Below are 12,361 nucleotides of genomic sequence, written 5' to 3' on the forward strand. Positions count from 1 at the left end.
TTACACAGCACTTTATATCAATGGTCTCATTTGATCCTCATAACTAACTCTGTGAAGGAGGTACAAATATTATGCCCAATTTAAAGAAGAGGAAGTGAGTCATATTCAGCACCATTATTCATTTTCATCCTGGCATTCTTGGCAGATATAAACCATATAGGACACTGAATGTAGATCCATGAGAATCCACATCAATTTCATTAGCAGTTATTTATTAAGCCCTACTACGTTCAAGGCACTGTCTATTTTATTGAAATAATTATTAGAATCCTTTTGCTTCTTTCACTAAAGGTATAGTTCTTCCTGATCCCCAAGTAGGCATGTGTTTTCTTTTTCCATAAATTGCTGTGCATTTATTTATGTACGTGTGTACAGGTATGTACACATATACAGATTCTGAGGACAGTTCTACTTTATGCGTGGCCAGTACTGGTCCCTGGCCAAAGCTGATGCTAGGCTAAAATGCAGACATTTTTGGACAAGGGTATTTTTGTCTTGATATAGAGTAGTCAGAGGGGATAGAATGTAAAAAAAGCTGTAATAAATGCTACTTAAACGTTAAGAGCTAAGAACATAAACAGGAAGGTGGGACAGTTCCCACTTAACAAGAGCTCATAATCTAACTGGAAACAATAGTGTACTAGGGAGAATTCAGCTCAGGATAAATGGAAGTCCCATGAACTTTGGGACACAGTGTTGAGAAGGGAGGTGTTTACAGGAACTGATGCAGAGTGAAGTGAGCTGAACAGCAATACTGTATGATGATTAACTGAATGACTTAGCTCTTCTCAGCAATATAATGATCCAAAACAATTCCAAAGGACTCATGTTGAAAAGTTTTATCTACCTCCAGAGAAAGAACTCATTGAGTCTGAATATAGATCAAAGCATAGTAATTTACACTTTCTTTTTAAAATTTTGGTTCAAATTTTCTTCCACTAAATGACTAATGTGGAATTATATTTTATATAATTATACACAGAGGAAGAGGAGAAGGAATTTGGAATTCAAAATTTTTAAAAATGTTAATTTCTTTCTACACATAATTGTGGAAAAAAAGCAAAATAATATTTAAAAAAAGAGAAAGAAGGAAGGTGCTAGGAAGATCTGGTGGTTGGGGTAGGGCCCCTGGGAAAAGAGTCCTGTGCTAGTTTGGGGCCCTGAGGCAGTCTCTGAGTATGAGGTGACTGGGCTGGGGCTCCCATGAGAAGAAGGAGGTGTATGTACTTGCTGGTGCAGTGTGTATGTATGTATCTACATAACCAGGGATGAACAGATGACCAGTTTACACTGGTGCTGACATTTGTGCCTTCAATCCCATGTTCCATTTAAACAACAGATGCTCATTTGGTGAACCATATGCTCTTATTCACCCAACAAAGATTTACCAAGTGCTTACTACATATAAATGCTTGTGTTCAGCACTGTGGGGGATACAAAAATCAATGAGATGCTCCCTCTACCCTTGAGGAACCGACAATTCAGAAGGGTGAAAAAGCATGCACAAAACAATGAAAATGTAAGATACGACAACTACCACAAGAAAACTAAAATATTGTGTGATCCTTCACACATCTTTTCGTGTGTGAAGCCTTTAGTTTATTAGTACAATGAAAGGGTTTGGTTGGATGATCTCTAAGGGGCCTGGAACGGCGGGACTGGAAGTAGGAAGCACTGCATTTTTAATCCTGCCTTTGAGGCTGAGTAGTTGTGGGCCTCGGACCAAGGGGCTCTGCCTCCCTAGGGACAAGTTTCCTCATCTGCTAAGCAAGTGACAATGACAATCATTCCGATTCATTTCTACTTGAGGCAATTGGGGTTAAGTGACTTGCCCAGGGTCACACAGCTAGTAAGTGTCAAGTGTCTGAGGCCAGATTTGAACTCAGGTCCTCCTGACTCCAGGGCCGGTGCTTTATCCACTGCACCACCTAGCCGCCCCTGAGATGGATCTTAAAGAACATGGAGCACTGTGTCTGGTGGTGATGGAGAGGAAGGCTATACTGGGCAGAGAACCCAGGACAGAGAGGAGGGAGAACCATTGGCCCAACAGGCACAGGCAGTGCCTGGTTAAAGTGATGATGAACAACAACAGGCTTAGGTGGCTTAGAGCATGGTCAGAAAATGTCTACAGTGTCACTGAAAGGAGTTTAATGTATAATTGCTACAAAATGTTATGGATCTTAAAGAAATTTATGCACTTTTCAGTTAGCTTAACTTAGCTATGGGATAATATTTGGCTCCTTACTGCTTAACAAATTCCAAATGGCAACAAAGGATTAAAATGTAGTTGGAAAACTATTTTATCCATTTTATTTAGAATCGACTTTTGGAGGTTTCAAATATAAATTCAGGTTAAAAATAATCAGCTGTGTGAAGATACTGGCTTTCTTAATGGCATTTTTAATCTCAGGAGACTTATTTTTTGCACCCATTTACTGACCCCCACCCCATGCTCAAAAAGCACTACCACATTACTACTACTACTACTACTACTACTTACTTCCACTGAGAGCTCTACTCAACTGTTCCATCTTTTCTTTGGCTGTTTTTCGAAGGCGTTGTTCTAACTAAAGAGAAAGAAAAAAACACTTTCAGTCAATCTAATTTTTGAGCCAGTTATAGAGGAACTCAATCTGAAGCAGTTTGTTAAATACCTGATAGCTGAGCTCATGATTTTTAAATCTTGTATAATAATGCATAAATCTGTCAAGTTCCTGAAACCTTCTGTGTTTCTTCTCAGCCTAGAAACAAAATCCATAAATAACTCACATAAGACCCATGAGCTACTAACATTGTATGTTATAATAGAAAGAATGTGATTTATATGCGTTAAACAAAAAGCAACTGTGGTGCAGTGGATAGAGTATGGGGCTTGGAGTCAGGAAGACTCATCTTCCCAAGTCCAAATTTGGTCTTAGACACTTACTAGCTGGGAAATCACTTCACCCTATTTGCCTCAATTTCCTCATTTTAAAAATGAACTGGAGAAGGAAATAGCAAACCACTCTAGTATCTTTGCCAAGAAAACCCCAAATGGGGTCACAAAGAACAGGACACAAGTGAAAATGACTGAACTACAACAAAAGTGAAAATGATCTTTAGAACATTAGGACATTTACCTTTTCTTAAAATCATGACCTTGTTTTACTGACATTAAAGGAAAACTCAAATATATTACCCTCCCCCCACTCTTGCCCCAATCTGACTTCTATAAAACCTAAGTGTTGCTTGTCAATAGCTAACAGTATATCGATAGAGAAGAAATGATGGATAATTAAAGTGAAAAAAAAAAAGAAGATAGAAGCGATAGAAATGAATAAAAAACTCTTACCTTAATTGAAAGAAGTATTTGGGGCTTTTTTTTGTTTTTTAAAAAACACAGTTCACAATGATTTCTTAATAAGGCAGTATTTCGTGATTCTTGTTTACACTCAAGTCCTGTTATGGAGACCCACTGTGGTGGGGGCGGGGTGGTGGTGGTAGTGGTGGCAGAAATTCTGGCAAGTCATATCCCAAGCTTGAGAGGCCGGGTACATGAGCCTGGGGGTGGGGTCTTTTGAGGACAACTTAGCTATATTGAGAAATGTTCCCCATCAGAGCTGGCCACCAGGTACTACATTTTCAACCACAGCACTTCAAACACATACTTTCTACTAAGAATCAGCATTGATATGGTGCATGCCTATTGGGTGCCTGGCCTGGGACTAAGAACGTTTACAAAATATTCTCTCATTTAATACTCAGGACAAACCTTTGAGGTGGGTGCTACTTTTATCCCCACTGTCCCTGAGGCATCGAAGTACTGCCTTGGTCAAGAAACTGGTAGAGACAGAACATATGGAGATGGAATCACACTTCTTTGAAAAACTGAAGAACTTTTTGGTACATTCATCGAGATATAGATGCATCTACATATCGATATGAATATGTAGACAGACAGGTAGACATTTACCTATCCTTTCCTAAAGGGAGGCCTCTACTTCTAGCAACCCAGTCTTTGGTTTGGTGCTTCAATCACCTGGGGGCAGGTGGGAGCAGTGAGAGCCAAAATGGGAGTCCCCACATATTTACCACCATTGAGGCCCCAATCTAAACTAGATGGGCATTTTAGTGCAGTCTCTTCTCACCTCCACTGTCATTTCCTTGGACTGTTCTTCCACATGCTGAATGACTTCATACCGAGTGCATCTGTAATAGCCTCCAGTGGAAGAGCTGTGCTTCTTCCATTCTTCCAGGCAAATCCAGCAGAAATCATATTTGCACTTCAGGGAAAAAACCACACACACACACACACACACACACACACACACACACACACACACACTTTTTCATATTAACAACATGCAGGTTAACTGTGTCCTTGCTACAAATTAGAAGAGAGTAGGAAACAATGAAGGATATGCTGTAAGGACTAATGAAAGGAAGGGTTTTGCTATTCAAGGAAAAAGCTGACATACATGTGGCAAACACCTATGGATATAATTCAAAGTTGCATTTAAACAACACAATTTAAGGTTGGAAGCACCTACCATTGCAAACCAATATTAGTTTCATTTATTTACCAACTCATTCAAATACACAAACTGCCCAAGCACTAATCGTATACATCTTATCCCAGAGAATAAAAAACTGAGTCATTATCATCAGAAAAACATTTACTGAGAGCCAGTAGGCTTTATGTATAAAATGATATGGTTGGTGCTGGCATGAAGTCCACTACATTAAAAAAGAATTGGTTATCAAATTTAGTCCCAATATCTTTATGAGCTGTCTTCTATTTTATACTTTTCATTTTCAAAGAAGCACACTTTTTTTTTCTATAAATCTAAGTGTGAATTTTGCTTTTATTCAATACAAATTAAGCCATATCACTATATTATACATTTCATTTATAAAGCACACAAAGGTGTTTATGTTTCAAACATAAGTAGAATCTACTTAAAAGTAGATTTTTGGGGGCAGCTAGGTGGTGCAGTGGATAGAGCACCAGCCCTGGAGTCAGGAGGACTTGAGTTCAAATCTGGCCTCAGACACTTAACACTAGCTGTGTGACCTTGGGCAAGTCACTTAACCCCAATTGCCTCACTAAAAAAAAGTAATTATTTTTTTTCTTGACAAATACACTTAATCCACCAACAAATAAATTTATAAAACAAACCTATGTTTTAGGTTGGCAGACAACAGGGGACTTTGTCTTAGTTTCATTAAAAGCCCTGAGTACATAGAAATGTCAGGGTTTTTTTTGTTTTTTTTAAAGGTCTTCAATCAACTAAATCAATCAACTAAATCAATCAACTAAAAGATAATTACTAAGCACTTTTTCAGGGTAGGGATATACCAAAGTAGATGCACCTGATAGTTACAGAGAGCTGCCTGGTACATAGAGAAATAAAGTGACTTTTGCACCTAACCAGCCCATAGTAAAGGAGGCTCTAAACTCTAAATGCTCTTACTTGGGGGGGAAGGGTCCTTGGCCACTACTCCTTGCAGCTTCTCACTATGCCGGGGAATATTGGTAAATAACACTCAGGCTTACTTTCCCTTTTCTCATATTTACAGCCGAGTTAAAAAAAGGATCCTTTTAATGTACTAATGTACCTACAGAAAAAATCACTACTTGAGAATAAAAGTGTCAAACTTGATAAAAACTTCATTTTATAATCCTGGTTTTTAATGTAGCTATAGTTTTATTTACTGATATTTAGTTTTGTTTTGTTTTTTTTGGGGGGGGGAGAAATATAAGTCTATCTCCATGAGAACAGAATTAACTTGTAGATGACAAAAATGTTTTGAAAACAACTGAGTGACAAAAAGTACTAGTCTTCAACTTCTGATAATCCTCCAACTCTGACTCTAACACTAAATATAATAAGAATTGACACTGATTTCCCAAGAAGTTAAAATTCAATCTCTTAGAACTAATCTGAAACATTACATGATTTACATGTATGTACACACCTTCTTAAGAAGTATAATAAATTAAATTAAAATTTCATCTAGAAAGTATAAAGAAATTTCTCATGCTCTTACCTTAGCACACTGCATGTGGTTGCAACCCTCATTCTTCTGTATAGGAGATTTACAGTTGGCACAAGGCTTTGAGTTGGTTAACAACCAAAGACAATTGGCAGCATCTTCATAAGCCTCACTAACTCCCACAACTTTGAGATACCAAGTCAGAGAAGAAATAAAAGGCATAGTACATAAGGTTATAAAAACACTTTATGTATATTACTTTCTTCCTTTAAAGGGCATTCATTTCCCTACCACGACAAAAGCAAATACTTTACACTTCATTTATAGCAGAATAAACACAGGACGAAAACAAGTGACACCCAAAAAGTCACAACTATGAAACCTAACTTGAAATAAATTCTTCTTGAATGTGTGCCAGAATGAACTTCTTTCAGAATAGCAAAATCCTTTGACACGAATAACGGATTAAATGGTTAAATTATTATATGTGCCTGGCTTAGTTTACTGGACAAAAGAAATTTCTTCACTGAAATAAGGTAAACCATGAATCAGCTTCACAGCAGGCTATTATTGGAACAAATTTACATAGACTGTGAAATGCAAGACAACTGTTTTTGAATTTCAGCATCTTATCTACATACTTGTGAACTTTAGTCAACATTTTGTGCTTTTTCTGTCAGCCAACTTTTCATTTTTATTAAATTTTCAGTTGGCATTTGCACGATTCTGATCAATTTCTATTTTCTCAAACACTACACCAACCAAATATGTCACCTAAGCAACGTTTAAGGATGAGGGTGGGGTGGGGAATGACCTTTTCTAAAATACTACTGGGGGGGGGAGAATTTTCTACTCTTAAGGTACTGTCCAACTTTACCCTGTGAGGTAGTAATGTATATGTTATTTTTCTTTTTTGTGGATGAGGAAATAGATCAGAACGACTCAGTGATATGCCCCTGGTTGACACTTCAGGATCTTGATGATATGGACAATCCTGTATCCACTGGTGCACACCCCAAAGCCCTCCAGGCCTCCTTATCCTACAGAACTCTAGTCCATAGTCCTACACAGGTTTTTTTTTTTTGGGGGTGAGGGCAATGGGGGTTAAGTGACTTGCCCAGGGTCACACAGCTAGTAAGTGTCAAATGTCTGAGGCTGGCTTTGAACTCAGGTCCTCCTGACTCCAGGGCCAGTGCTTTATCTACTGCACTACTAGCTGCCCCCACATATTTTCTTAAAGTGCTCTACCTGTGGGCCTTCCACTATTTCAACATTTCATGGTTCCCATGGTCTTTGCTTTAGGGAAAAGCTTATAGTTATTGAAAGCACTGTACAATTTCCCAAATGCAATATAACTTCTTCCTCTACTATTCAATTCTGGGTTCAACTTATTAAACACATATAGAGTCTCTTCCAAGATACATTCTCCTGATGGATCAGTTCTCTGGGCTATTCATCTAAGCCCATAAAATAGTTTGGAAAATAGGCATTTTTTATGCACTTGATTGTTCCTGTGTGGACAGTAAGGCAGTTTAGCAGGCTTTTCAGTGTTCTGAGGATTGATACAATCAGTACATCTAAAAATGAGGGCAAGTGAAGGACCTTACCATATAGATTAAAAGTATCTTCTATTTAGACATTGTTCTGTATGTACCTAGTCAACGACAATGGCAAACCCTTTTAGTAAGCCTATGTTTCCCTGTTGTATTTCTTATTTGATCTTAATAATCAGAGGGTCAAATAAAGTTTTTTCTTGTTACATCTTTAAAGGAATTTTTATCAATTTAACATATGCATGGTAGATACCTTTGCAGAGGAGCCTTTAAGGTAACATTGTACGAATCAAAATTTAAAAACAGACACACATATTTGCAATGATGTCATCTGTTTTTAGATCACCTGATTTCTCCTTGTACACCACCAGCTACCCATCCCAGAAGCCATCCTTTATAACAAAAATTTTAAAGAAAAAAATGAAAAGGGGGGAAAAAACCAGTCAAACTTATCAATACTCAAACACTGAAAAACAAATGTTATATTATATGCAATGTTCCATTCTCACAGACCTTCCACCTCTGCAAAAGTGAGGCGAGGGCAAATGTGCATGTGTATGTGTGTGTTTGGGGGGGATTTTCTTATTTCTTCTTTGGGAACAATCTCGTTCTTTATAATTCTTAAACATCTATTCTTTACTTTTACACCCCGTAAATTTCCTCTTGTTCTTCCTCCTTTCCTCCTCAGAGAGTCATTCATTATAGCAAAAAGGTTTTTAGAAAGAAAAAAAAAAGGAAAAGAAAAAAAGAATCATATAATTTACATGTAAAGAATGATGTAATCTTCAATTCTTGGGGACCCCAGACTCCCTGAAAAGGAGCTGGGGAAAGTCTTTTATTGCTTCTTGGAGGCCGACCTTTTTCTTTGTAATTATACAACATTTATTTTGAATCATTTTGTGGTGGCTGTTCTTTACATTTACATTCTTGTAGTCACATGGTTTAGTTCATTTAAATCTTTCCATCTTCTTTTAATTCACAATGTCATTTACTTACTGCACAAAAATATTTCATTACATTTATGTTCTAAAATTTGGTTAGCTATTCCCGAAATGATCAGCATTGTTTCCAGTATCAATATTTTCATGTATGTAGAGCATTCCTGTTACTCAATGACCTTCTTGGGGTATATGCCTAGTATTGTAATCTCTGGGTCTCAAAGTCACCCATTTTCCCAATCTTGGTGTTATCCTTGACTCCTCGCATTCTTTTACTCCTCATATCCAACTGGATGCCAAGTCCTGTCAATTCTACCTTTGAAACAGCTCTTGTAAGGTATCTCATACATATTTTCCCAATCTCAAGTTTCTCCTGACTACAAACCCAGTACTTTTTTTTTTTTTTTTTAGAATAAGGTGGTAGTTTATTTAGGGGCAAGGGAAGGGAAGGGGAGATGGGTGGGAAGGGAATCCATGAAAGAAATCCTTGGACTTCTCATGGGCAGATAGGCACAAAGCACGTGGCTCAGAGGTACCAATCTCCCAAACCCAGTACTTTTTCCACCACAACATTCTGTCTCTCAAGAGGCAGGAAAATCACTACAGTAATTTTTATTACTACTTCCTGAGGCAAACCATTTCACTTCTGGATAACAACCTCATGAGGTAATTTTTCCTACTAATATTAATGCAGCTGGAGGCTGTATTGTCATGTCAAAACATTGATTCACACTGAGCTTTTAGTATACAATACCGAGATCCTTTTAAAGAAATTGTTTTCTAGCATTATCTTTCCCCGAAGTCTAATTATGAAGTTTATTTATTTATTTATTTTTTGGTGGGGCAATGGGGGGTTAAGTGACTTGCCCAAGGTCACACAGCTAGTAAGTGTCAAGTGTCTGAGGCCGGATTTGAACTCAGGAACTCCTGAATCCAGGGCCGGTGCTTTATCCACTGTGCCACCTAGCCGCCCCTTATGAAGTTTATTTTTAAAAAATCTAAACTGAATAGTTTATATCTGTGAATATCTTACTTGATTTAGCCCATTGTTCTTGCCTGTCAAAATCTTAAGAAAAAAAAAAATCCAGTTCAGTCAGGTCTCCTGGATTTGAGCCATGCACAAATCTCAAGAGCTTGTTGAATATAATGTTATTTAAGTCACTGATTGAACAGAGCTGGGTCAAGCAACATCCTGACAATTCACTAATCACCAAATGACCGGTTGTTGAAATAGCTCCCAAATCTGTTCAGCTGTATTAGTCCACAACTTTCTACCTTGTTCACAAGGATATTGTGGGAGATATAGATATATACACATATAAAAACCAAATTCTGTGACGCACTAGGAATGTCATTTATATAGCTCAGCCAGCCAGTCATGAGCTTTTTATGATGAAATGATTTTTGCCTTGTAGTGACCAATGATTCTCTTTCTTAGTGCTCATAATCTCTTCCTTTGATAATATGTTCTGGAATTCTGAAAGGAATTCAAGTTCAAGTGACCATCCTATAATTGAAAGAATTCCCCCTTTCTCCACCTTTTAAAAAACAGAGCATTTCTCCATACCCAGTTCTGTGACACCCTTTTTGTCCTCCAGTTTTTCAAAGTTTACCAAGAGTGACTAAGCAATAGCATCTGCAAGGTCTTTACAGTAACCCAGTTTTTCTTTCAGATCTGGTGTTTTGAACTGTCTTAACTACCACCATGTCATATACCTCAGGTTGAGATCTGTTATTAACTAACTTTATTCTAGATTTCCCAGGCTGAAGATAATTTTCCTTGGTAGGAAAACAAAAGCAAAATAAGAAATAAGTGGTCTTGACCTTTACTATTCTTGATGCTATTTTTATGGAACTACAATACTCTTTGGAATTCACTTTTGTTAATTGTCTTTTATTTTATCTTTTGACATTTTATGTTGTTCAATACTTCTCTGTTCAGGCATGTCTGTCTTTTGAGAGTTTCCTTTTGCTTTCTCAACAGAATGTATCCTTAGACTTTTGTTCTTCACTGCACCCTAACAACCTTAAGCTAATCTCACCCACAGAATGGTAGACACAGAATGACATTTGACTTTCCAGTGCTAGCACGTCAATTAGATTGTGTTGGGCTTTTCTCTATTTACCGTGAACTCTAAGAAGGCATGGTCTCTCCTATAAGGGTTTCCAACCTGTTTCTGACTGAAACTATAATGTCTTGTATGGTATGACCAATTCTTTTACTAAGTACTTAAAAATCACTTTCAGTGATACTTATATGAAGTGTATATAGTTATCATCTAGCAATAAAAGCTTAAGCACACTCTTATATTAGCATACAGACATCTAAAGACCTCCGTATTGTTTCTCTCTGACTCCTCAGTTATTTACTCCTGTAAATTACCAGACATTTCTTGTACCAGAAGAAGAAATTCTCTCTATGTACCTGTGGCCATTAAGAAAAATTTTCTAAAACATACATATTTTATTGAACCTCCAACTATAGCCACTGAAACATAGCCAAATTAGCTCAAGTAAGTCTTACCTGTTGATATTTACTTTTCTAGTTTGAGGTGAACAAAGGAAATGGAAAACTTCAAAGGACTAAGAGAGTAAAATGAATACAGGGGCTAGAAAGTCTACTTCTCAATAAAAACAAAATCTCATGTATCAACAAAGCTGAACCAATCTTTTCATATAGGAGACCATTTAAATAAGTTATTAGGAGGAGCGAGAAATCGTGGAGTTGCAGCCTCCCACAGATTGGTCTGTGCCACAAAATGATGCTTCTTCCACATAACCTTCTTTTGGAATGTGAGAAGTTACTGTAACCAAAAGGAAAAGCAGAGGTGGAAGGTTCTGAGTAGCCAACTGATAGTCCTGACCTAAGTTTTAAGACTCATGGAGAATTGATTTTCACAGAGTAAAAACTTTGAGAAACACTTCTAAACCACGTAAGGTATCTGACCACATCAGAAACAAGTACATAACTTAAGTATCTCAACATCTGGCTTACGTTCTTCTGGTTTCATTTCTGTTATCTTCTGTAGCCAATTTTTCCATGTTTGGCAGTCACAAGGCTCATGTGCTTCACCAAGGCACTCCCTGACAGAGGGAAAATAGAAAACTATTTTTAAAATGTAAGCACTTTTTGCAAAGAGCTGAAAGCATTTTCTGGTTTTCATATTATCAACATAAAGGTAAGGGGAATAGGTGAGAATTAATATTCCCATTTAAAGATGACAAAATAGGTACAGAAAGATTATGGGGCTTTCCTGAGGCTACAAAATTAATCTATGACAAACTGGCAAAGTAAAAACAGCTATGCAGCACTTTATGGTTTGAAAAAATGCTTTACACACAACTCATTTCATCCTCATTACCACCTCATAGAGTAGGTATTATTATTATCACCCCCAATTTAGAGATGAGGAGATTAAGAGAAGTTAAATGATTTGTCCAGGGTCACACATCCAAGAGGTATTTGAGGCTGGATTTGAACTTAGGTCTTTCTGATTATAGGTCCAGTGCTCTATATAAAAGTGGCGTGGCAGCTAGACGGCACAGTGGTAAAGCACCGGTCCTGGATTCAGGAGACCCTGAGTTCAAATACAGCCTCAGACACTTATTAGCTGTGTGACCCTGGGCAAGTCACTTAACCCTCATTGCCCTGCCAAAAAAAAAAAAAAAAAGGAAGGAAAAAAAAAGTGGCAAGGTCAGGTCTTCTTTTCTGAAAACCTAATTAGAACAAGATCTTTTGCTCTATCAGATTAATGGGAAGATCAATGGGCCAGTCAGGACGCTTGTTCCTTTATTATATGCGTGTGTATAATATATTAATTATATATTTATATTCTCCACTTTGCACCTGCTGCCCAGCATGATTTCACCCCAGGAAACAAAATGTTCCTCTCC

General features: G+C 37.4%; 1 protein-coding gene across 6 annotated transcripts in view; it reads right to left on the reverse strand.

Moving 5' to 3' along the window:
- ANKIB1 (ankyrin repeat and IBR domain containing 1) overlaps positions 1–12,361 on the reverse strand; it is a 131,193-nt gene that overhangs the window by 18,496 nt on the left and 100,336 nt on the right. For all 6 annotated transcript variants that reach the window (XM_043966723.1, XM_043966720.1, XM_043966717.1 and 3 more), the window contains 5 exons: positions 11,463–11,551; positions 6,031–6,161; positions 4,128–4,262; positions 2,655–2,741; positions 2,501–2,567 (listed from right to left, as the gene is read on the reverse strand). In XM_043966723.1, coding sequence (XP_043822658.1) covers positions 2,501–2,567; positions 2,655–2,741; positions 4,128–4,262; positions 6,031–6,161; positions 11,463–11,551 — 509 coding nt within the window. The remainder of the gene's footprint in view (positions 1–2,500; positions 2,568–2,654; positions 2,742–4,127; positions 4,263–6,030; positions 6,162–11,462; positions 11,552–12,361) is intronic.

Source organism: Dromiciops gliroides, chromosome 5 (assembly GCF_019393635.1).
Source record: "Dromiciops gliroides isolate mDroGli1 chromosome 5, mDroGli1.pri, whole genome shotgun sequence".
NCBI lineage: Eukaryota > Metazoa > Chordata > Mammalia > Microbiotheria > Microbiotheriidae > Dromiciops > Dromiciops gliroides.